Consider the following 26,402-nt stretch of genomic DNA (forward strand, 5'->3'; position numbering starts at 1 on the left):
ACACCCTTTTGCCCTCATTGGAGGACTGATTTTTTCTTCGTCTACCCTCCTTTATCATTTTGAAGACCTCAATTTGGTCTCCCCTCAATTTCAGTCAAATTCCTCTCTCCTCTATTTAAAAGGAGGCTGTTTAGTTCACATAGTTTAGTGCTTCTTGTATGACGGTGGAGAAAGGAGATTGAAACTGGATGTTAAATACATGTACTGATAATATCATTCCCAGTAATTATCAGATTCCAGTACTTAAGCCCTGTACCAGTTAATACTATGTTTCCATTATGCAATATAGGTGGAGCTGAACTGACATCAGTTGACATTTAGTACTTAGCATGAGAGTATTTGGAGGAGAAAGATGATCAACCTAACTAACTTGTGACAAAGCCTCATTGATTGAGCTGTTTTTGAGGTTAGGTTTATGCAAGAGTTCAGCTATGTTAATCAGCTGCCTTCAAGTTTCAAATGTTAACAAGAACTTACTGCTCTTTGTAAGTGGGCAGGTGCAGAGCTTTACTATATAACACTATTGACATGTCTCTATTGTCAAACCTGTAGCTGTACATTATGATCATAGAATCAATAATAGATGAGAATAAACATATAGTCTGCAAAAGCAACCATTTAGTATAGCAGATCAATCTATTAACAGTAGAAGTTCTGGGAGCTTGGGTGTCAGTATGACCTAATTAAACAGAGTTACACCCCTTTAAAATTGCATAAAGAACTTCGCTTCTGACTGTGGAGGAGTCATTACCTGTTGAGAAGCTGAATTGTCCTTAAGCAGCGTTCTGCAGCACCACAAAAGTTTGAAGACTTTAGGACAAGATATAGAAGAATTGTTCATCATTGTTTAAAAATGGGCAAGAGAAAATTAGCTCTGGCATTCTCACAGAGTGACCATCAAACACACTCTCCAGAGGACATGGTGAGTATTTTATCAAAACCTGACAGTGAGCTCATGTAAAAATCTGAAAGGTGCTGATGATTTGGGGATTTTGGTTGTTGTGAATTGCAGAGTCACTCTGTGGGGTTCAGGGTGTTTTCAAACTATCTAAATGGAGAACAACACAGTGTTTCTGTAATGGGTGAAAACTGTACTTTTTGTTTGAGTTCTAGTCTAAGAAAGCCTGATTTCGGAATCAGCCATTTCCTCTCTCTCCCCCAGGCTGTCACTAATGAACATGTGGGTGAAAGTGACGAGAATGTGGAGCGAGGCAACTGGTCCTCGAAGGCTGACTACTTGCTCTCAATGATCGGTTATGCTGTGGGTCTGGGCAATGTCTGGAGATTCCCTTACCTGGCTTACAGAAATGGAGGAGGTACTGTAGTGAAATCCAAAATATAGGGCTGAGAAAATGGAAATAAAGTGAATACTTGAGTGATGAACATAAGACCACCAGAATATAAGGGAATCGTTGGGCAATTGTAGTGTTGAAAAATGTTCATGTCAGGGATGATTAATTGTACAGTGAAGTGGTTGTAGCTAATGGATTCTATTGCTGACTTTAGCAGGGTAAGTGGGTGAGGCCAATGAGCTGGGAGACAAAGGGGAATTTACTGATTTGAAGAAATTATTGCAACAGCTCCTTTGAATTGAGATAATCCTTTCTGATTTATTACTTTTCACTATCTTTGAATCATTTGAAAGAGTGACTTTTACCAAATTAATTGAGCAATGTGTTGAGCTAAAGAGGAAAACAGCATTCAATGTCAATTAGAAATATATTGCACAAAGTGGGAATATCTTTGGCACAGTCTTGCTTGAAATTTAAATATTTGTGGTTGCGCACAAAGCTGGTTTTCATTTGAAGTGTTTTGCAGAAGCACGTCAGATCGACCATAACCTTGGAATGTAAATCAAGATTAAAACTGATTCCAAAGTGGAATGAACTATGATCTTGGGGTGTTTTACTCTGTTAAAGACACAATATAAGTGCAAGTTGTTGTTGCAAAAGCCATTTTTAACTTCTTGGCATAAAAGCATGAACATTTAACAAAAAAGACTTGGATTTATATGGCACCTTTCACAACCTGAGAACATCTCAAACACTTCAGAGTTGATCAGCTTTTTTGAAGCATTGTTGCTGTTGCAGGAAAAGGCAGAAGCCAATTTGTGCCCGACAAGGTAACAAAAAAAGCAATGAGATTTAAAAAAAAGATTATCTGCATACAAACATATGAATTAGGAGCGGGGGTAGGTCATTTGGCTGCTCGATCCTGCTCCACCATTCGATAAGATCATGGCTGATCTGATTGTGGCCTCAACTCCACATTCCCGCCTGCCACCCCAATAGCCTTTGAAACTGCCTCTTTCAGTGATGCCAGCCGAGGGACAAACATTGGCAAGGAATCCAGCAATACTCCACTGTTCTTCTTCAGAGAGTGCCATGGAGTCTTTTACGTCAGAGGGCAGCCAGGATATCAGTTTAACATCTCATCCCAAGCACAGCATGTCCGATGGTGCAGTTCTCCGTTGGTACTAACTACACTGAAGTGTCAGATCAGATTGTGTAAAATCTAAATTTGATGACACCTTTTATAGCCATTTTTTATTGTCCTTCACACAAAACGTACGTACTCATTGCAAGAACGAATTCAAACTCCACCAGCCTACGATGTTCAGCTACCTGCACTGTTGAGTATTGGTTAATGTTTAACTTGAAAATGAAATGAAATACTTCATCAAAAAATTCATTTTTTATTACTCATTGTTACTGAAGTGCTCATGAACTTGTAAGAGTGCTCAGGTTTGAAGTGTTTTATTTATGGCAATGAGAAAACGACATTTAATATAGAATGCAGTCTGTTCATTATTTAATTGTGCAGAAAATACAACATCAGTTGTCCAAGTGCCAAAAACCTTGATGAAGTATAAGCAAATTATTACTTTAAGCAAATTATGTTCTCATGAGACTTTTTCTAAAAAGTGGTTGCACATGCTGAGTGTTTTTTTCAGAGAATAAAACATAAACCGATCATTAACTTGCCTAGATTATGGAAAAATGCTCATGCCCACTGTGTTAGAAAACCCTTTGCACTGATTAAGATGAAAAGAAAGGCTTTTTAAAAGGGGAAGGATTCAGAGCAATCTAGGCTTTAAACAGTTTTAGAGTGACTCATAAAGCCAGGAATACTGGAGGCAAAATTAAACCAAGTAGGATTGCACACCAATTTGGAGAAGTGCAGTGCGTAATATTGAATTATGATGCAAAGATGTGTTGTATCAATTGACCTGAGTGAATTTGACTATTGCTCTAAATAACAGTTTGTATCAAGCTTCACCTCAGCAAGTGTTTGAGGAAATTGAAGTACATATCTTAAAAGATACAAACTTACGATTAAAGCCACACAAGGGCAATATTGTTGCACATTAACATCATAATTATAGATATTGGGCAGTGTGAGTCAATGCTTACAGAATAAAATGTTCAGACTGTGTACAGGAGAGACTGACATCACTGAGCCTGAGAAGATATCTATGGCAAACTTGGATTTGCAATAATTCATTTGGCATAAACACAGAGAACAATATGGCTTTCCACATCATCCTCAGTGCATATCACATGGTTGACAGCCATGCAGGGTTTCATGAGTCAGGAGGCACATCTCGTCATAGTCCCCCTTATGAGCTTGAGATTTCTCATTCAATGTCCGTCCACCATTACCAGATTGCTGACTCTGTTTTGGTAAAACACACCATGACCTGTGTTCCCTATAGCACTGCCATGCCACCCGCTGCCTCTGACCCCATTGCAATGTCAGCTAATGACTTCTGAACCCATGGCACAAGTTTCAAAACTCCTTTGTACTCTTCACTTCTGTCACCGTTCATTGTTGTGACACATCCAAACCATCGCCTTCTTTAAATTAGGAATTCCACATCTGATGTGGAGCATTCACTCTTAGCTTAGCTCTACAGGAATGGAATTGTGCAATGAGCTCAGTATTTAAGAAGGCCTTCATATGGCCTAGCAAGGCTATGCTTTGAAGGCTTTCCAAGGTGTTCATGAATAAAAATTAGATTTATTGTCATCCAGGTTAAGTTATGGGTCTCTGGCAGACACTTTACAATGGAATTAGTGGGAGGGTGGCATAGGAGAGGTAAAGGGAGTACATACTAAGAAAGGATCAACACACTGCAATCCTTAGAGCGGTGCTAAGGATAGTCTTCTGTTGCTTTCTCTTGTTCCACTCCTTAACATCCTTAAGTAAATGTAAATTACAGAAAACTTTGGCCCCTAATAAGATCTTATAATCGGTCATTCTGATGAGTCATCATAATGACATTGGAAAGGGAAAGAAAACAATTTGAATCCTACAAACTAGTTTACAGAAAATCCGATTAGCTTCTTGGTCATTTCATTAAGAGTGCAACTGAAAGACTCTTTCTGTGGCTTTGCCTTCTCTGGGTATTGGATCAAATCACAACTGGAGCAATTCCAAGTATAATAATAGAGGCTTTGTCAAGGTGAATACAACTCAGGGAAGTTTGTACCTGTAACAAATCAATCTTATTTTCAATTAAATCCAGGTCTAAAGATGTTCTTAAATTTCAGTTAATGTTTGGGAACCTGTGTTGCTGCCTGTTTAAATTTTCCTTCTTTGCTTTTCAGGGTTCTCCGCATTTGGATCTTTTTTGTTTTTAACTTGTACTGGTTGGTGCCCTTTTTGATGCTACAACATAACCTTTGAAGTGAGGTAAAGCTGTGGGCATGGCACAATGCAATGCCAGAATGCTAGTGCTACGCCCACTGTCAAATCCACGTAAAAAGTTCCTGTTGGGAAGCTCTCACCCTCTTCCGCTTCCAATCAACTGTAAAATTCCTTTAAAGTCACTTGGTCATAGTGATTGTGCTTTGTGGACTTCAGACCCATCAGTGAGACTAATGCAAGAGGATTAGACCCTGTTCAAAGTCAAGAAACAAGTGAATAGTTTAAGGTCATGTCTATGTTGTGGCAGGGGTGGGGGTTGGGGGAGGGAGAAGAGAAAAAGAAAGGAATATTCTATAATGGGATCAAAAGACAAAGGCAAACCGTATTGAAATGGACTTCCTAGTTTCCACCCCAAATTTACACAAACAAATTTGGTCAGCCCAAAATGCAAACGTTCTGTTTCAATTTCCTTTGTTCTATTTTTCAGGTGCCTTTCTCATCCCCTACGTCATTATGTTGATATTTGCAGGGATACCTCTGTTTTTCCTCGAATGTGCTATTGGGCAGTTTGCTAGTCGTGGACCTGTTGCAGTGTGGAAAGCCGTACCAATCCTGAAAGGTTAATGTTCAATTCAGCAACACAAGCTCAGCAACAGTTTAAATGAGTAATGGTGTTTAAGGCATATTGACCCAGAGTTTGCTGGCAGAATAACAAGTCTAATGCGCAGAGGGTTATTAATGTGGAAACCATTCAGCAGTTTTCAGTGAGAAAGAGAAACCCCATGTATTAAAAATCACCACAAGTTGCACGAACCAATGGCTTGCCCTCAGCCATGTTATGAGTTTTGAGAAATTGCTGCATTTGCACATTAATTGTTCACTAAAATAGCCACAGAAAGTTAATTACTGCTTTAAAGAGGATATTTATGTCCTGCAATGCCACTCACCCTCTCCGACCCAGATAGGAAACATTTGATGCTGCAGAGCCTCATTCCTACAGCTAATAAATTGTTCCTAGAGATTTTTAAAGTTTAATATTTTTACTTTTCTTCCTTTTCCTTTCTGTCTTATTTTTCTTTCTCTCTTCATCCAGTCTTTTGTTCCCTCACTTTATTTCTCTTTCTTTACCTAATTTGACTACAGTTTATCCTATTTCCTTTTCCATCATTTTGTTTCATTCTCAATGCTTAAATCTCATTGAGTAAGGAGCTCTATTGTTGATCCCAGCATTCACCAAGGTCTCAAATGCCCTGGAACCCTAGTAGCACCATCATCAACTCATACTTCCAGCAATGTACGGCGCAAAAGCTTTAAAGCTGAAGGGTGCAGGAGAAATGTCTGATAAATGAAGTCTGCTTTGAGATGCCCCACTCCAGCAAATCCTGGATTATTAATGTTCTGATAATATTTTCCTTATCAGGCAGAAGCTGAGGTTAGCCTTTCTAATCTATTATTTACTGTTATGAGATGGGTCCTTCTACTTTGGGCTCTGGGCATGGGGCTTGGTTCTAAGACAGACTGTAGACATACTCTGGTATCTGCTTAACTCTAGTTGATTAGTACTACATCTAAACAGGTTACAGAGTAGACACATTGCTCCTACGTATGATTCCAACCTCTCTATCTTGAGAGACACGTCAATGTCATACATATCCCATCTATTAACCTACATACTACACCTCCCCCCAGTATACCATCCTACTTTTTAACAACAACATTAAACCATGTCTTTAACTATTTACATTACAATTCTATAGCTCCCTTTTTTACAGCTACAGATTCTACCCAACTCCAACTCCTACTCTTCGCCCCTGCCAAGCCACAGTCCTGGGGGATTTGATTTCCCTCAGTATTCTCAGCCCTTAGTCTTGGAGGCATTAGGGATTTCTTCTGCATTTGGTAGAACATCGTCATCTGCAGAATAGGACAACACTTCAGCAGCATTGCTGTCAGCATAGCTGGGAAACTGAGTGCAGGTTGCAGGATGACTGAACTGTAAGGACAATGAAGAGTTTTCACTGAAAGACTAATCCAAAGGAGAAGATTGAAGAGAATCGACCTGTGGACTCTCTGGGGCTAGAAGAGAAGAGCTTAGGGAACTCTGAGAAGCTTTTTGCTCCCTCGAAGGACTCTGGGAAGAAACTTCAGAAGAGGAATGACCTTCAGCTCCAGGAAGACTGTCACAGCTGTATCATCCACTGCTGTGTCAAAGACTGAAAATACATTGAAGATCTGAGATTTCAATGAACATAGACGATGAAGGAGAAAACAACCAACTTCCTGTCAGACTGTCAGGAAAAGAAACGATGATTCCCCAGTGATATTTCAGGAGGACTGTCTACCTTCTGTAGGCAGTGATAAGAGATCCACACTTCTCTCAGTGTGAGGTTGCTCCACTATGGGCAATGGGAAGAATTACTGGGAATATGGAGACAAGACAGCCTCACCTTCTGTAATGAGAGGAATTTCCTGTAGACAATTAACTCATGGTTGCTGTTCAGGATTCTGCAGCTTCAGGAGTGCTAAAGATTCTGCTGCAGCTTCTATGCTGGCCTCCAGGTCTGGAGGGAAGAATACTTCCAACTGGAGCTGAAGTATGGGTGACAATGGACTTTCACCCTGGGAAGGTCCCGGCTCTCTGACAGTATGATCCTCTATGGACTCTGAACAGGATTCAGGCAAGGCATTCTCTGTGGAAGACTCTTCATGGACAACAGGAGATAAGGTAAGCAATACATTGGTAGATTCAGTGGAACTAAGATCGGAATGCTGCTCAGCCACTAAAAATGCAGCTGTATCCTCTAAAAAGACAACAGAGGCTACATAAGGTGCATCCATTAATGGGAAAGACAGAAAGATGAATCATTCTCTAGGACCTCAACTTCCAAGGGATCACACAATGCTGCAAGGGATTCTACCTCATCACTCTCTAGGAAGAGCCAAATCAGGTCCCGCAGCTCTTCATGTGGATGCTCACTGTCTGCTGCAGTTCCTTCTGTATCCTCCACCTCTGGCCTTACTTTGTGAAGAACTGAGAAATTCATAATTTCAATCTCTGCCCTGGGTGTAGTGGGTGATGCCTCTGTGAAAGAAAGGAACCTATTGCTGAGTGTATAAACTTCCTCAGCTTCTGAAGGCTGAATTTCCACTGATTCTCAATAAAAAGTTGAAGATTGTTGCACAAAAGGCAATGAGTCATTCAAATGATGGGCGTCACATGGTTTTTCAACGATTCCTGGAAGTATGCCAATATCACCGCTCAATAGGGATGTACGGTGATTATGAAGAACATAAAGAGAATCAATAATCTGTCACCCCTTGTAGCTAAGAGGAGCAATAATCTTGCCTTTAATTGGGAGGCCCATGGACCTTGATGTCTGATGGATGAAGGATCATTGGCTGAAGCCAGTCGAGGTCATCTGCTAATATGTTACCAGCAGCTCCAGTATCAATTTTAAAAGTAGTATAAAAGCCTTGAACTTGCACTTTAACTGACCAATAGTCTCGATTAAGGCTATCTACTCTCCCGGGGAACTCCATAATTTTGTCTTTTTCTTGACTTTCCAATGTGTTTCATAAATACTTTCTGGCCTTTGATTTCGATTAAAATTGCTGGATTTGCAGAAACACTTGAAATGTTTGGTTTTTGCCGCACTGGAAGCATTCAGTGCCCCCTGCTGGACAGTCTTGGCCTCTGTGCTGGGTTTTCACGTCACAATGCAAGAATCTCAAAATGGCTGCCAGTGTGGAGTTTCCCACTGTTTTGCTTGGTTTGCTGGGCTTTCTTGTGGGCGGGGGCCACTGCCCATGGGCCTACGGCGTCATGTAAAGCCTCAGAGTTGCCCCAAATTATAGCCCAATTAAATGCTCTCAGCTCAACCTGCCTTGCGTACTGGACCACTTGATCCAAATTCAGGTAATCTTTAACCTGCAGAAAGTCAGAGAGTTTTGCGTCCTGGACACCCACAACTATGAGATCATAGATTAGGTCGTCCATCAGCACCTGGTACCTGCAAGAACTAGCTCAGTGATATAGGTTGGTTAGAAATAATTCAATCGATTTCCCCAGGTCATTGTGACTGCTGATTAAAACGTGCTTGTTCAATTACTAAGTTTTGCTTCGGGCTCAAATAGGCGTCAAAGTCTTTAAGGCAGGACTTAAAGTCTGCGGTGGACTCTTGCATCCCTTGCCTTAGGAGGATGTCATCTGCTACTGAACCTACTGCATAAAGGAAGGAACTAACTTGAAGATTTGGCTCCTTCTTGTGGAGACCTGATGCTGGTCAGTACCGGAGAAAATGACGTTTCCATAACTCCCATTCTGGCCTCTCTGTGGACCCTCGAGGCAGCCAAATGGGCGGGGCAGTACCAGGGTCTACTCACCAGGTACAGTCATCATTACCTCTCTCCAGTGTGCCTCCTTCTTCTGCCAACTTTTTACAAGCTGCTCACAAAGTTTCCTTCACTCTGTGGTTCCTTCAATAACATCGATGGGCAGAATTTTTCACTGAGAGGGCGGGCACCCACCCGACCCGCTCTAGCATAAAATAGCGTGTAATGATGTCAGGCAAGCATCCCGACGTCATCGTGCACTCGCGCGATATTTTGCTCGGTGGGCGCGTGCAGGAGTCGAAGCCGTGCCCACCATCAATTACAAGGCCAGTTAAAGCCATTAAAAAGGCAATTAAGCTAGATTTTATGCTACCCATGGGATTTTGCGCTCATTGCACAGGCAAAACAGGCAGGCAGGAAGCCGCCAATTTGCTAAACCTCACCCAAGAGTGGGATAAAAAGGCGTGCAGCATTGTCAATGTGAGTAGTGAGGGGTTTTGGAGATAGTTTGCTATTGGTTCCCATTGGTACTTGGCAGCTTCATCTCTGTTCATTGTTAGCATTTCCAGCCTTTATTTCAGGACTTATTGGTGTCTTCAAGGTCCCGTGAGGATTCAGACCATGTGGGTCCTTCCAGGTATCAGACAGCCTTCCCTTACCCTGGTAATGGGGATTGTGGTCTCCGCTGGAGGCACCTCCTCTGAGGAGGAAGAGAGGGGCAGAAAGGAGAGGAGGCCAGGTGTCCCTATTCAACCTCCAGGGGAGTGACCTGTGGGAGGAGAGGCGCAGGCACAAAGGGCGCAGGGCCTGCAGGAAGTCTGAGGTGGAAGAGGCCGCAGAAGGCGCCGCTATCCTGCTGCCAGGGTTTACAGGCAGCGATGCACCTACCTCAATATGTCCGAGGTGCAATGCTGAAGTGACCTCCATTTGTCAGATGGTTAGGCCTGAGATCAGCTCTGATTGTGTGGGTGGACACCTCCATGCCTCTGGCTCTTTCCAGTGGTCAGTGGGGGAATCTGTGTGGAGTGTCCCAATCAGCTGTCCACAGTTGCATCAAGCTGGTAACAGATGCTCTGTTCAGGCGGGTCCTGACATTTATTCTTTACCGTATGGATGAGGCCAGCCAGGCTGAGCGAGCCAGAGGATTTGCAGTGATTGCTGAGTTCCCCCGTGTCCAGGGTACCATCGACTGCACACATGTGGCCATCAAGGCACCAGTGGGTCAGCCGGGTGCCTTTGTCAACAGGAAGAGCTTTTCACTCCATGAACGTGCAGATAGTGTGTGACCACAGGATGCAGATTCTGCAAGTCTGTGCAAGGTACCCAGGCAGCTCCCACGACACCTACATCCTGAGACACTCCCAGGTGCCAAGTCTCTTCAGTGCTCCAGCCCAGCTGGATGGATGGCTGCTGGGTGACAAGGACTATTCGTTGAAGAAGTGGATTATGACGCCTCTCCGCCACCCAAGAACATAGGCAGAGCAGCACTATAATAAAAATCATGCCTCCACAAGGGCCGTGGTAGAGAGGACCATAGGTCTTCTGAAGATGCGCCTCTGATGCCTGGACCATTCAGAGTGTGCACTACAATACCCCCCAGAGCGGCTGTCACTGATAGTGGTACCATGCTGCACTCTCCACAATCTGGCACTGGCAAGGGGGGACCCACTGGAGGAAGAGGATCTTGATGCAGCTGCACAGGCCACAGAGGATGAGTCCAGTAGTGAGTGCTGGTGAGAAGAGCACGGTGAGGAGAATGCCTAGGGCATGGAGACAGACCTCAGTAACCTCCAGGGAGGCAGGGACAGCAGGGACGCTTTAATCCAACGCTCCTTCAGCTAGACTACCAAAGATCTGCTTCCACTTCATGCCAGGGCTGCCGCCTCCATCCTGGATGTCTGAAATGACCCTTCCTTTGAACCCAAAGTCCACTCAGTGCCTCTGCAATAAAGCTCAGAGCCACTCACGTCCAGCATTAGATATTGGTGTACCCTGCACCAGAAAACAAAAGCTGAAGCATACTCAGTCCATCACAACCAAAGCAAATTTAATGTTATTGTCACATTGAATGCATAATGACATTACCATTACTGATGTTGATGTCCACACCAGCAGACATATCAACTAAACATAACAGAACAGAAGATCACCCGTGTCCTGTCCCTCTTGTGTTCATGGTGCCTTAAATTTACATTTATGAGTGCCACACCTAGGTGCTCCCCCCTCGTTGGCACCGGCATTGGAGACAGCCTGCTCACTCTGCTGTCCTGTTGGCCTTGATGACCTTGGCAGGCGTCCTCTGGCCCATGCAACCTGTGCTGGCCCCACCTGGGTGCAGATGAAGCCTGGCGGCCCTCTGGCATCAGGGCTGGCCCTTCGGGGTCCTGCCACGGCTGGTATCTCCCCAGTCATTGCAGCCTTATCTGATGACACAGTCACTGGCAGAGGGGTGGAGGAGCTGTTGCTGTCATCCAAAGCGCCCTGAGAGGGGCCCACAGAGACGACAAGCAACTCATGTACCAACATGAGGTCGCTCTGGACCTCCCTGCTTGCAACTGATGGATGGGCACCTAGCTGGGATACTGGGTGTCTCATCCATCTCTCACACTGACACTGGCCACCTGAGGTCATTGTCTGTGTGAAGGCTTGCAGGTTCGAGCACAACCCCAGGAACCCCTGATTCTGTTCCTGGAGCTGCCTCTCCATGAGAGTCGCCACTCTCTCAATAGAGGAGGCAGTGCGCTCAGCCATGAGGGTCAACACAGTGCTCACACTGCGCAGGAACTCCTCCACAATGGAGACCATGGGAGACAGACCCTCATGGGTCATCACCAGATCCTCCCACATATCTCGCTGGACATCCAGCCTCTGTTGCCCAATGGATGACTCCAGAGGCTCATCATCAGCCTTTGACTGAGCATCGCCCTGGTCCCCAGCAGTCCTCCGACTGCCGGCGCCCTGGGCACTCTCTGCCTCCACCTGCACCTCAAGCAAGTGTGAAGTGCCCTCACCATTGTGCACCAACGTTCTAGCCATTGGTCTAATGCTCACCGAGGTGCTGGTATCTGCACTGATGCCTGGTTCAGAGGGTGAGTGTGGCGCAGGTGCAGATGAAGCCTGGCGGCCCTCTGGCATCAGGGCTGGCCCTTTGGGGTCCTGCGATTGAGTGCGCGCTGGTGAATCTAAGGGAGAACAAGGACATGTCATTAGTTAAAGTCATCACACAGCCACTGTGCATGCCAGGCACCCTGGTGAGATAATGGAGATCGGCATCATGATGCCATCATCTTTCAATGATCAATGTGGACTTCAGGTTCGAGGCTCACATCAATGAAGAGACTACACTAGAATGGCTGCACAATCCAAAATTCTCACCTCTGTGTGCTTTTACCTTTGTCTGACACCCCCACCTCTCCGTGCCCTGTTGCTCTTGGAGCGTACCAGCTCTCTAGCCCTAGGGCATCCTGCTCAAACCTGGTGAGCAGCAGCAGCAGGTTGGGTAACTTCCGCCTGTACATGGCCTCTCTGCTTGGTTATGGCTCATCTTCTCCTGACAGGACAGAGGAGCATGGATTAGTCCACTCTCTACCTGCAGTGCCATTGCCGCCTGGCCAACCCCAGCTGAGGAGAACCTGGCAGGGCACATCGAGTCGCAGCCCTCGAGCCGCAAGGCACTCAGTTCAAGCAGCCAGGGCTCTACCCCTTGGCCAGCTCCAGCATCATTGACAACTGGCACTCAGACTCTAGTGCCCCTGAGGTACATAGGGGTGATGGCCAGCCCTTAACAATACTGCACACTGACCCATGCCAATATGATACTCACGCTCCCTGAGCGCAGCAGGTCATTGAACTTCTTCCGGCACTGCACCCATGTGCACCGCACCACGTCATGGCTGCTGACCAGCACTACCACCTCCTCCCATGCCCTCTTGGTAAGGTGCAGTGGCCTCCTTCTCCCATCTCTGTGGACAAAGGTGTCCCTCCTGGCAGCCACCTCCTCCAGGCCTCTAGGAGGTCCTTGAGGCACCTATCCGAAAAGCCGGGGGGGCCGAGTGCCCACCTGACCTGCCCTCCTGCCTGGTGTCTCCAGCCGCACTTGACTCCATCACATTGGATAACGAAAGACAGAGGATATGTTCTTCCATGGCAGCCTTCAAGGGGCTGCCTGTGCCATTATAAAACCGGCCGCTGGGTCGCCATTGGACCCAATGGATGACAGGCTGCTGCCGCCGCCCGGCCCTTCCCAGCCAATGGCGAGCTGCGTTTCATGCAGGGCAGGCCTTAACTGGGTCGCCAGCGTGAAATCATGATCGGGGGCCGATCGTGGGCGACGGCTCGTTTCCCGGCCAATCCCGGGCCCGCTGATCATGCCCGCCCGCTGAACTGAAAATTCTGCCCAATGTATTTTTTACATTAATGTCTCCATTGCTGTCATAATTCTGAGATTTGGTCCTTCTGTCTTGAACTCTAGGTATGGGACTTGATTCTTAGACAAACTGTATACATACTCTGGTATCTACTTAACACTTGTTCATTAGTACTTCATTTAAACAGGTTACAGAGTAGGCATGTTGCTCCTACACATGATTCAAATCTCTCTCTCGAGTATCTAACACATGACTGACTAATGTCAGTAATACATCATCATCTACCTCATACAGTTATCCCATCTGTTAACACTTTATGCTATATTTTACAAATACAGGTACACACAATGAAGAGATAGACTTAGCAAGGGAAATCTTTTCTTCTCTCATTTCAAATTTATCCAGGTATTGGACCCAATATTGGGAGAACTCTCTGTATTTCCATTATTAATGCTGACGTTGGTTTCTGTTGGGACTTGTGAATCCCAGTTACACGTTTGTTCTGGGATGGCTGAGTTGGTACTATAGACAGAGTTGATCAGCAGACACTTCTTAGGTGGAACACATTCTGTTTATTTACAAGGTACTCAGCAGCTACTCATGTGTACGTCTACATCAAACCTTATCTCCATACTCCTGACTCGACCTACAGACCACTGACTACAGAGGTAGCCCACACTACTCCTCTGTTGGTTACAGGAGATCATGTGATCTTCTTTTACACTACACATTACATAAAAGCATAGTTACTACAGGTTTATGATTGTTTTGCTCCACAATGTGATAAGTCAATTATTTGAGATAATGCGAGGGGGAATATCAACTCTCAACCACCCATTTTGAGCTTGTAAAGCTGGTGGGCAACAATTGAACATTAGAGGGCACCGCAACTGTACTCCTTCTGGCCACTGCCTGCCTGATGCAATAGTCAATTAGGTATGAGGCTGCTTAAGTATGCAAACCCAGTTGTAGGAACCAATTGTAAAATACAAGAAATGGGCAGAGCACATACCATATACCCTTCACTCAATTGGAAAAGGTGTGGAGTGGCCTAACCAGCAATCAAAGCAACCAGCTTGATCAAAAAATGGTCCAGGATAAATTATGAGCTTGTATTATTGTACACCCAGGAGAAGAAGTATTTTAGAGTTTGCCATGGTAAGATGTTGGGGGGTAGAACGAGGAGATCCAATGGGTTGTCTTCATTTGAGCCAATCTTCTGATCATGTGACCAGGAAACACCAAACCACCAGCTCATCTGCAGCTGGCGAGCTTGCCTAGCTGACTAGCTTGCTGACATTCACCGTGTGGACTCACTCGTGAGCAATGCCTACTAATGCCAGGGGCAAGAGGCTGCCATAACCTGTAGATGTGGTTCCACAAGCTAGTTAAGACAGGACTTCCCAAACTGTGGGCCGTAACCCCCAGTGGAGTTGTGAGATGAGATTTTGGGGTCGCGAGGTTGAAGCAGCGAGGCTGCCATGGAGCTCAGACTGACTCAGGCAGCTGCGAGACCCCTTTAACTCCTTGTGTTTTTTTCTAATGCTGGCCGTAGCCTAATTCCCGCTCAACAACTCTCCTTAACCTGAATTTTCCCATTTGGGTCATGCAAAGTCTGGGCCATTAAATAGGGTCACACCAGGAAGAAAGTTTGGGAAGCCCTGAGTTAAGATCATAATTGAAGCCAGAGATGAGAAGTTCACCCCTCTAATGTTGAATAGAATATTCTAACCCAAGGTTCTCTTTCTCAATCCATTTGAAGGTGTGGGGATCGCCATGGTCCTTGTGTCAACATTTGTGACCATTTACTACAACTGCATTGTCGCCTACAGTCTGTATTACCTGTTCGCTTCCTTCCAATCCCCCCTGCCGTGGGCAGACTGCTTCAGTTGGTGGGGCGCAGATGAAACATGCAGCAAGACCCCCAAAGGTAGTGTGCCTTTTGTTTTGTGAACTTTTGTTTTCTGGGTATGAGACAGAGGGCAGAGTAGTGGTGGACAGTCATTTATCAGAGTGGAGGCAAGTAGACAGTGGTGTCCCCCAGGGATCAGAATGAGAGCAACTCCTCTGTTTGATATAGATATTATTTATATATACGCCTATATTTTATATGACTTAGACTTGGGTGTACAGTGAAAAGCCTGAAAGTTTGCAAATGACACAAAACCTGGAAATGCAACAAGCAAATAGTAAGTAACTTCAAGAGGACAAAGGTAGAAGTGATGTATGTTGAAGGGAGGAGTGAGGAGAGGCATTGTAAACTACCTGATACAATTTGAAAGGGAAGTCCAGTGGCACAGTAGGTACATCCCTGCCTCTGAGCCAGAAGCTCCAGGTTCAAGGCCTATCACAGGACTTGATAGCCAAGGAAACTGCATTCATAATTTGGCCGAAGGTTGAGAACCAACTTGCAAATCCCTCTGACATATGCCAACAACAGGCAGTGGGAGAAATTCCTGGTCAGCCATGTGATGGAAAGAAAGTTGGAGCCTCCACCATCACTATCCATAGCTCTTTACTACAGCACACATGTAAAAGTGTAAGTTGCCATAGCAGCTCCGACTCCCTGAGTGAACTGTAACACACCACGATTACAATTTTGAAGGGACCGCAAGGATAGAGGGTTCTGGGATTCACCTACACAAGATGGCAGCAAGATTTGATATAGCTGTTTAAAAAAAAACTTATAGGATCTTGTGCTTTATAAATGGAGGCATAGGCTAGAATCTTAGCTGAGTGGTGTCCCCACCCCCAGCTTAAAAGTCAGAGGTAAGAACACCCCAGCAGGACTGAGAAACCATGATCAAATTTAATGGTCGTCAGGCTGTTAAAAGGTTGACGTTATGGCTTCCGTCGCCATCTGGGAAAATGTCCCTCCTCCTGGATTTGTTGGCCAACCAGATGGCCGGAAGCTCTCCAGGACTGGCACAGCCACTGGGGGGAGCAGTGCTTACTGTTGGGACTGTCGCCCATGGGGGAGCAACAATGGAGGCCGGAAACCAAGGTGAGTCAGTGTGGCTTCGCCAGGCCTAGTCAGGCAGGCCCCAGCAAGAGCACGTGGGGGTGGCCTCGCCATTAATTTGCCACTTAAGAGCATCAATGGCTCAAGGGTGGGCGGGCTGTGGGCCACCCAACACCTGGTCCTGGTATAATTCCAGCAGAGGTGGGTAGGCAACAGCTCATTGCTCACCTCCCCCCCCACCCCCCCCCACCATGCCACCCAATTTTACACCCCACCACACCTGCCATCCCACTTCCAGAGGGGTATAAAATCCTGGTCATACAGTAACAAACCAGGGAACTTATTTTAAACATTCATGAAACGCTGTTTAGGTCCCAGCAGGACATTTCCAGCCAATTCAGGTCACCAAATTTTAGTAAGGATGTCAAGGCCTTGTAGAGGGCAAAGAGATCTACTGGAATGGTACCAGGGATGTGGGCCTTTGGACAAAGTAAGCAAAACTTTGCTGAGGGATTCTCTGCTTCTATGATAACTATTTCAGTAGAGAATGTCCCATTCTTCCTCTGAATAAGTAGGAAATTGCTGATAATAATTTAAATAGCCAGCTTCATTTGCGTTGCCTGAATATAGTGCCTCATGAGATTCTCGCTACAGTCACCAGGAATGAATGATCTGATTTAACATAGCCTGTACCAAAATAAACATTCAAATTTCCTAAGCTCAGACGGCAAGCAGCTTTGTTTAAATAGGAAAGGAACTGCTAGCCATGGACAGTCTGATGAGTTTACTCTGAGACCTTGGTCATCTGTCTGTAATGCACACATTGGGTACCAGGGGCATTGACATGGCAGCAATAGGAGGAGATTTCAACTGTCCTGATATTAACTGGGACAAATCGTGTAAAAGGTATCAAGGGTGCAGAGTTCTTAGAACGCATTCGGTGAAACTTATTGTTGGCAGTATGTAGCAAGCCCAATAAATAAAGATCTGTGGAAGGGAATAGGGGCTTTTGAAACTTGGATGCTAAGATGTATACTTAAGATTCCATATACAGACTATAAGACCAATGAAGAAGTGCCTGAAATTATAAGAGCAATAAGAACTCTAAAAAGTGACATCCAGAAAAGAAAATGTCAGTATTCCAACCATTTGATCGGAGCTGAAAAGCTGCAGAGACCTCTTCTAGAGGGCAAAATGGAGGGAGCAGAAAGAGGGGTCGACCTGGGCATAATTAGATGGCGGATTTATTATGATCCTTGGTCAGACCCCAGGACATGGATGGGAGGTCTGGTTACTGACCAGTAATGTTTTGTTTAAAGTAGATGAAATTTGAGATTCAAGATACTTACTAAGTGGATAAAGCCACAAAATTCATGAGCTTTGAACAAACAAAAATAAACTTTACCGTCTACTGGTTCCCCTTTATCAACTCTGCTTGTTATATCCTGAAAGAACTCTAGCATATTTGTCAAACATGATTTCCCTTTCACAAAATCATGTTGACTCTGTTTGATTGTGTTGAGCTTTTCTAAATGTCCTGCTAGTTCTTCCTTAATAATGGGCTCTAGCATTTTCCCGATGACTATGTTAGGCTGACAGGCCTATGTTTCCTATGTTTCCTGCTTTTTGCCTCCCTCCCTTCTTGAACAGGGGTGTCACATTAGCAGTTTTCCAATCTGCTGGGACCCTCCCAGAGTCCAGTGGGTTCTGGAATATTTTGACCAATGCCTTCACTATCTCTGCAGCCACTTCCTTTAAAACCCTTGGATGCAGGCCTCAGCTCCTGGCGAGTTGTCTGCCTTTAGTCTCATTTGTTAGTCAAATACTTTGTCCCTGATGATAGAGACTGTTACAAGATCTTTCCTCCCATTAACTCCTTGCTTATCTGATATCTTTGGGATGTTTATAGTGTCCTCCAATGTGAAGACCGATATTGGTTTAAATTACCTGCCATTTCCCTGTTTCCCTGCTATCAATTCTCTAGTCACATCCTCATAGGGTCCCATGCTCACGTTAGCCACCCTCTTTCTTTATATGTGGTTTTATTTAGTGTGTTGTGTAGCTTTAAGAATAATACTTGTTAGAAAAGATCATATGATCTGTAGTAACCAATAGGAGGTTAGCGCGGGCTACCTTAGCAGTCAGTGTAGAGATAGAGTTGGAGTAGAAAGCACACATGTAGTTGCTGCTGTGTATATTGTAAATAAAATTAATGTTTCCACTCAAGAAGGGACTGCAGATCAACTCGATCATTAATAATAGCAACTTGACCACCCTTACAACAAACTGGCGACGAGGATAAAACAGGATTGAACAGAAGGAATCAAGTTAACACGAAATCAGCACTGTACCTCACTCAATGCTTGTCAGTAGCAAGCTCGGTTAGAATTGAAGAAGTAATTCTCTCTCAAAATGCCACAATTTAGGAGAATTGATCCTTTTCAGCCAGCCACAAATGATTGATCTCATTACATAGAACATCTCACGTTCTTTTTTTGAATGGACTAGATTACGGGGGAACAGAAGAGGTGAGTTATCCTCTTGAGCACTTGTGGGAGCAAAACCTACAGTCTGATTTGAAATTTTATGGCACCCAGTGCCCCAGATTCAAAAAAATTTCGATGAATTGGTGGACCTCAAGAATAGTCATTTTCAACCAAAGCCCTCAGTCACGATGTAGTGGTTCCAGTTTAATTCGCGAAATAGAGCCCCAGGTGAAACAAATGCATGCTACATGGCAAATTTTAAGCAGCTAACGGAACATCGTGAATTCAGCATGACTCTAAACGACATGCTCGTAGATCGTTTAGTGTGTGGAGTGAAAGAAAACACTATTCAGAAAAGATAATTGTCTGAAGTGAATTTGGATTTCAAGAAGACACTAGAGATAGCACTGGCCATGGAAAGCTCAGTAAGAGATTCAAAAGCAATAAAGCGCAAAATAGCTGAGAAACCTCAGCCAAACAGGGCGTGAAAATGCAAGACTCTGCTGAGAAGCAGGAAACAGCCCCCACCATTCGAAGAATAAAGAAAAATAGCAGTGAAATCAAAGAATAATTTTAATAGAGGTGGAAACAAGCAGTCTTTTAGTGATTGGCAGTTTAAAAAAATCGAATGCTACTGTTGTCACAGAAATGGACATATGATGAGGCAGCGCAAGGAAAGATTCAAGCAGGCTTGTAAAAGAAACCCAATGAAATCTACAATGTAGGAGAGCCTGAAACAACAAATTCAGACATTTACTCATTGTTTAATCTGAAAATTGGAAAGACAGATCCAATATTTGTCACAGTGAAGGTAAATGGCAAACCTGTTAGAATGAAAGTGGACATGGGAGCTTGGGGAACATACCTTCAGATATCTGAACATCAATTAAGTTTAAAAGAGAAACTAACAAAGCTCAAAACATACATAGGTGAGCACATTCAAGTAAAAGGCATAAGGAGAGTAATTGTCCATTATGGAAGCCAATCGGCAAAGCAACCCATGATAGTGGTAGCAGGTGAAGGACCAAGCCTCTTGGGGTGAAATTGGTTAAAGGAGATTAAGTTAGAATGGGCTGAAATTTTCCAGTTGTGAGCAGTTGGGCTACAAGAGCTACTTAGAAAGTATACCACTGTCTTCAAGGACGAACTGGGGAAAATCCAGGGCCTGCAGATTCATGTGGGTCTGGAAGCAACCCCTCACTTCAAGAAGACAAGACTGGTGCCATATGCACTGCGAGAAAAAGTCAACACTGTACTCAACAGACTAGAGAAACTGGGCGTTATACAACCTGTGCAGTTCTCAGAATGGGCAGCACCCATAGTCCCTGTCCTTAAACCTGACCAAAGCGTCCGAATTTGTGGAGACTACAAACTGACAGTTAATAAAGTAGCTAAGCTGGACAGCTATCCAATTCCAAAAATTGAAGACCTGTATGCCAAGCTGGCAGGAGGGACAATGTACACAAAGCTTGACATGAGTTGTGCTTATCAACAACTAGATTTGGATAATGCCTCCCGGGAATTTGTCACAATTAATACCCACAAAGGGTTGTACCGATATACACGATTGCCTTTCGGTGTCTCCTCAGCTTGCACCATTTTTCAGAGAACAATGGAAAGCTTACTGCAGGGAGTGCCCTAGGCTGTAGTCTATTTAGATGATACGTTGGTGACAGGATTCACTGAAAAAGAACTTTTGGCAAACTTAGAAGAAGTCTTAAAACATTTCTTGCAAGCTGGAGTGCATCTAAAAAAAAGAATAGTGCATATTCCAGGTGAGGGAGGTGATCTATTTGGGTCACCGGGTAGATTCACAGGGCCTCTACCCGGTTGAGGAGAAAGTGAGAGCCATGAGGGAGGCACCTGCACCAAAGAACGCCTCCGAACTCAAATCATTCCTAGGAATGATCAATTATTATGGGCGGTTCTTAGCAATTTGTTTACAGTGCTGCCCCACCTGCATTCTCTACTCAAAAAGAACCAACGTTAGTCTTGGGAGGTGCCCCAGAAACAAATTTTCAGAAAGGTGAAACAATTGTTGCAGTCATCCAATCTATTAGTGCATTATGACCAGACGAAAGAATTGGTGTTGACATGTGACTCACCTCCCTATGGAGTGGGAGCAGTTCCCTCTCATCGGATGGATGATGGCATGGAAAGGCCAATAGATTACGTATCAAGAATGCCTTAACAAGAGTACAACGATGGGCTTTAATCCTGGCAGCATACGAATACACTTTCGTACATAGGCCTGGCAATCAATTCACAAATGCTGATGCCCTTAGCCATTTGCCTTTACAAGAAAATGTATATGTGCATAAAATTATGAGGGGTATAGATAGGGTAGGCAGGAAGGAACTTTTCCCCTTGGTGGAGGGATCAATAACCAGGGGGCATAGATTTAAGATAGGGGACAGGAGGTTTAGAGGGGATGTGAGGAAGAATTTTTTCACCCAGAGGGTGGTGGGAATCTGGAACTCACTGCTTGAAAGGGTGGTAGAGGCAGAAACCCTCATAACATTTAAGAAGTATTTGGATGTGCATTTGCGATGCCATGGCATGCAAGGCTGTGGGCCTAGTTATGGAAAATGGGATTAGAATAGTTAGGTACTTGTTTGACTGGCGCAGGCTCGATGAGCCAAAGGGCCTTTTTCTGTGCTGTAGACCTCTATGAATCTATACAAGTTCAGAATTTACAGCAATTTACAATATCTCTCTTATACTCTAACATTCAGGGTAAGTAAAATGTACATGTGAATTAACAGGCAAACTGTGGTCAGACACACCACACTACACAGTAGCTGACAGATGTGATCAAACACGATTCCATGGATTTCTCAACAACCCACCCAGACATCTGTCACTTTGAGAGCCAACTAATTTCACTGAAACTTTGTCTTTCTCACAGGGGTTTCCAACCTCCACATTTGAAGGTCATTCCTTGGTATTCTTTCCAAAAGCCGCTCCCACTCTGAAACATCAACAATGGCCCACCTCGTAGGGTTTCAATCTCGCCTTCCGAGACTCCTTTCCCCTGGATTTCCGAGCACACCCAAGCTTCACTTTCCAAGCACACTTTCAGGTCTATGGCTGTGCCAAGCAGAACACCATTGCTCCAAAGGGATACCTTTGCCCCAGTGGCTCTCGTTACTTATAGTCTGCTCCCTGAACCACTTTCTCTAACTTGGAGAGGTGTCAGCTGTGGCTCAGTTCATAGCACCCTCGCCTTTGAATCAGAGGGTTGTGGGTTCATGTCCCACTCCCGGAAACCAAGAACTGTGATTGTACTCGAAAGAGTTGCAATCTGTGACTGTTGGTAACTCGAAAGAGTTTCTCTAACTTGGGAGGTGTCAGCTGTGGCTCAGTTCATAGCACCCTCGCCTTTGAATCAGAGGGTTGTGGGTTCATGTCCCACTCCCAGAAACCAAGAACTGTGATTGTACTCAAAAAGAGTTGCAATCTGTGACTGTTGATAACTCAAAAGAGTTTCTCTAACTTGGAGTCTGTTTCTCTGTTTTTTCTTTTACCTTCACTTAAAGGGAACTATTTCTGTCCCCTGGCTTTGTCCCTTTTTGGGTCCACTGCCTGTCCCTGTCTCTGTGACACTTGACCAGAATCCATTAACCATCTACTATTGCCAAAATTTTATCTGGACTAGCCATATAAATACTGTGGCAATACAATTAGGTAAGAGGCTAGGAATCCTGCGATGAGTAACTCACCTCCTGACTCCTCAAAGCCTAGCCACCATCTACAAGGCGCAAGTCAGGAGCGTGATGGAATACTCCCCACTTGCCTGGATGAGTGCAGCTCCAACAACACTCGAGAAGCTCAACACCATCCAGGACAAAGCAGCCCACTTGATTGGCACCACATCCACAAGCATTCACTCCCTCCACCACCGACGCACAGTGGCAGAAGTGTGTACCATCTACAAGATGCACTGCAAGAATTCACCAAGGCTCCTTCGACAGCACCTTCCAAACCCAGGACCACTACCTTTAGAAGGAAAAGGGCAGCAGATGCATGGGAACACCACCACCTGGAAGTTCTCCTCCAAGTCACTCACCATCCTGACTTGGAAATACATCGCTGTTCCTTTACTGTCACTGGGTCAAAATCTGGAACTCCCTTCCTAACAGCGCTGTGGGTGTACCTACACCATATGGACTGCAGCCATTTAAGAAGGCAGCTCACCACCACCTTCTCAAGGGCATTTAAGGATGGGAAATAAATGGTGGTCTAACCAGCGACACCGACATCTCATGAATTAATATAAAAAAGTGACACTTGCTGGTTGACCCCCAAAACTGACTGCCTCTGAACCCCTGTTCACTGACGCTTGAACTGATCTGATGACCTATCACAGCACTCCATGAGGGTCCCACCCTTTTTACTAGGTAGGAACCAATGTAACAAGAATTGGGACATCCTATGCTTCAATCATAGGCTGCTAACTTAGTGCCCAGGGACACTGAATGAATTGATTTCACAACAGATGTCACAGAGCAGTTGCAGATGAGCTACAGTGGATGTGTGAAGATGGCACAAGACAGACGAGTGTGACATACCATGACAGTAGATTTCCTGGTAGGAGTAGCTACAAACAGCAGCGGCAGTAGCAAGCCCAACAAGAGGAGTGGCAGTTCTGGATTTAGTTTTAAGATATAAAGCTGAACAGGTGGGGAGAAAAGGTAGCATTTTATTTACAGTAATTATAATTTGATTAGATTTAGCGTGGTATAAAAGTATAAGAGGGAGAAATTTGTTTGTGTAGTACTGCTCTAGTTTCTCTTGGTCTGTATGATAACAGAGAGCTGGAGCTAAGACTGCAGAGAGGAGCAGCTGTATTAAGAAGGAGGGGGAAGAAGAGGAGGCATGGAGAAGGCTCCTGGGACCCCTGTATCCTGGATGGGCTATCCATGAGTGCCTACTGAGACCCTTAGTTAGACCCCAGCTCGTGTACTGTGTACAGTTCTGCTTACCACATTATGGGAAGGATGTGTTCTCACAAGAGTGGGTACTGAGGAGATTTACAATGATGTTGACAGGATTGGAGAATTTTATGAGCAAAGACTGAAAAGTCTGGGGTTGTTTTCTTTGGAACAGAGGAGACTGAATGGATATATAACGGAGATGTATAAAATTATGAGGGGCCTAGATTGAGTGGATAGGAAGGGCCGATGTTGCTTAGCAGGGCGGTCAATAACCGGGGAGCATAGATTTAATGTAATGGGCAGAGGGATTAGAGGTGAGTTGAGAAGAAATTCTTTCACCCAGAGTTCTGGAATTCACTGCCTGAAAGGCTGGTACAAGCAGAAACTTGCATTGCACTTAGTCAATGCTTGGATATACCCCTGAAGCGCTGTAATCTACAGCGCCAAAGACCAAGCGCTGGATAATGGGGTTAGACTGTATCACTTCCTTTTCAGCATGTACCAATATGATGGGCCGAAAGGCCTCCACTGTTCTGTAAATTTCTGTTTCTACCTAACCAACCTAGAGCAAACTGACAGCTTGAGAATGTTAAGCTTTTTAAAAATAAAAATGTTAACATAAGTGAAAGTAAAGATTAAATAATAAAACCAAGGAGAGGGGGATGGGGAAAGAAGTGACAATTAGGGCAGGCCACAAAGAATCTTTTCTTCAATTACAACAGTGTGAATGTTGAATGACTCTCAAAGCACTTGCTGCGCCCGAGCACAAAAATGCAATTGTGCAATAGCAACGCCCGCAGTTGGCTTCTCACATAGCAGGGTTTTCACTTAGCAAATCCATTGCCCGCCTGCATGGCTCAATCTTAGGTCAGGAGACTGCAATTCCTCGTCCAGCATCAGAGTGCGTGGACAGTGCAAAGTGCTTCACATCCAAATAGTTCCTTCAGCACAGGCTGCTTAAAAGTCAGTAAACTGTGAGATATGATTGCGAAAGTATAGGAAGCTGAAATCTGAAGGAATGCAGTAGTAATATTGTGATAACAAGTTCGCAGCTCTCTGCATTCCAGCAATTTAGCTGAAAATGCGTCTGTCAATAACATAGGGATATAGGAATACTAGACAAAGAAAAAAAAACATGGTAATTTGCATTCCATCATCCTGGCAGGCACATGTTACATCCGAACGTACATACGAACATACGAATTAGGAGCAGGAGTAGACCACTCAGCCCCTCGAGCCTGCTCTACCATACAATAAGATCACGGCTGACCTGACTGTAACCTCAAACCCACATTCCTGCCTACCCCTGATAACCTTTCACCCCCTTGTTAATCAAGAATCTATCCAGCTCTGCCTTAAAAATATTCAAAGACTCTGCTTCCGCCGCCTTTTGAGGAAGAGAGTTCCAAATGCTCACAGCCCTCTGAGAGAAAAACAATCTACTCATCTCTGTCTTAAATGAGCAATGCCTTATTTTTAAACAGTGAGCCCTAGTTCTAATACTCCCACCAGAGGAAACATCCTCTCCAGATCCACCCTGTCAAGGCCCCTCAGGATGTACAATGATGCTGGAGTTGTTTATTTAACCTCTATTAATGAGTCCACAACAACAGGCATGAGATGAGGAAAGCCCTTGTGGTGGAGAACTTTGGAAATCGCAAGTCCAAAGACAACATTTCCTCATAAGAATGCTACACTTACACAATGGCATGTCCTAAATGATGGATGTAATGGATCCCAAAACTGTTATTTTCTGAAAAAAATCAACATTGAGCCAAAGAATGCCTCACGTGAGCACCAAAAAGAGTTTTACATTTTACATCCAGGCCAACATTCTTGTTAAAGTAAACAACTTGAGGAGTTTCTCCTCAGGAGACAGTCAGAGTAATAGCATTTGTTAAGTTATGTTGCCAATAAATTCACTGATTTCCAGCCTGGCATTGGAAAACAACAATAACTTATTTTTACCTAGTGCCTGTAATATAATGACATGCCTTATGGCTTTTCACAGGAGCATTTTAAAACAAATTATGACACTCATACCCACATAGAGAGTTTTGTAACGATGGCCGAGTTGCATCATTAATGACAGAGTTGATCTGCAGACACTTACTGGGTGGAAACTTTAAGTTTATTTACAATATTCTCAGCAGCAAATACACGTGTGCTTTCAACTCCAACTCTATATCTTCACTGACTGCCCGCGTTACTCTCCTATTGGTTACTACAGATCATGTGATCTTTCCTAACAAGTATTATTCTTAAAGGTATATTACACACTAAATAAAACTATAATTACTACATTCCTACCCCCTTGAATCGCTATACATATTAAATTTACACATATTTTTCAAGACAACATAATATTTACACCGGGTAAGGAATTTACAAGTTCAATGTTTCAGGTGGTTTCCTGGTACGTGTGGAACGTCGCAGCTCCACAACTTCAGATTCTTTGTCAGGAACCTCCTTTTCCGGAGTTGCCTGAACATCAGGTGCTTCGGTGGGAACTTGTAGTTCTGTATCCTCCACTCTTACAGGAACATCAGACATGTCTGTCCTGGGTTGAGTATCATCAACAGGAAACACAGGTCCAGTCATGATCACTGGTGGAACCATATCTAGTTGATTTGTCTCTGTCTCTGTCTTCCTTAAATGGTCCACATGT

The 26,402-nt window shown here is 44.4% G+C and overlaps 1 protein-coding gene across 3 annotated transcripts in view; it reads left to right on the top strand.

Annotated features, from left to right (window-relative positions):
* The first annotated feature begins 627 nt into the window (after positions 1–627).
* Positions 628–26,402, top strand: part of LOC144683688 (sodium- and chloride-dependent neutral and basic amino acid transporter B(0+)-like) — a 59,534-nt gene continuing 33,759 nt past the window's right edge. The window contains exons 1-4 of one of the 3 annotated variants that reach the window (XM_078546956.1): positions 628–922; positions 1,163–1,316; positions 5,138–5,269; positions 15,112–15,279. In XM_078546956.1, coding sequence (XP_078403082.1) covers positions 854–922; positions 1,163–1,316; positions 5,138–5,269; positions 15,112–15,279 — 523 coding nt within the window. In that variant the 5' untranslated portion in view covers positions 628–853. The remainder of the gene's footprint in view (positions 923–1,162; positions 1,317–5,137; positions 5,270–15,111; positions 15,280–26,402) is intronic. The other 2 variants (XM_078546957.1, XM_078546959.1) reach the window with 2 other exon arrangements.

The sequence above is a fragment of the Cetorhinus maximus genome, chromosome 8, assembly GCF_964194155.1.
Source record: "Cetorhinus maximus chromosome 8, sCetMax3.hap1.1, whole genome shotgun sequence".
Classification (NCBI taxonomy): Eukaryota; Metazoa; Chordata; class Chondrichthyes; order Lamniformes; family Cetorhinidae; genus Cetorhinus; species Cetorhinus maximus.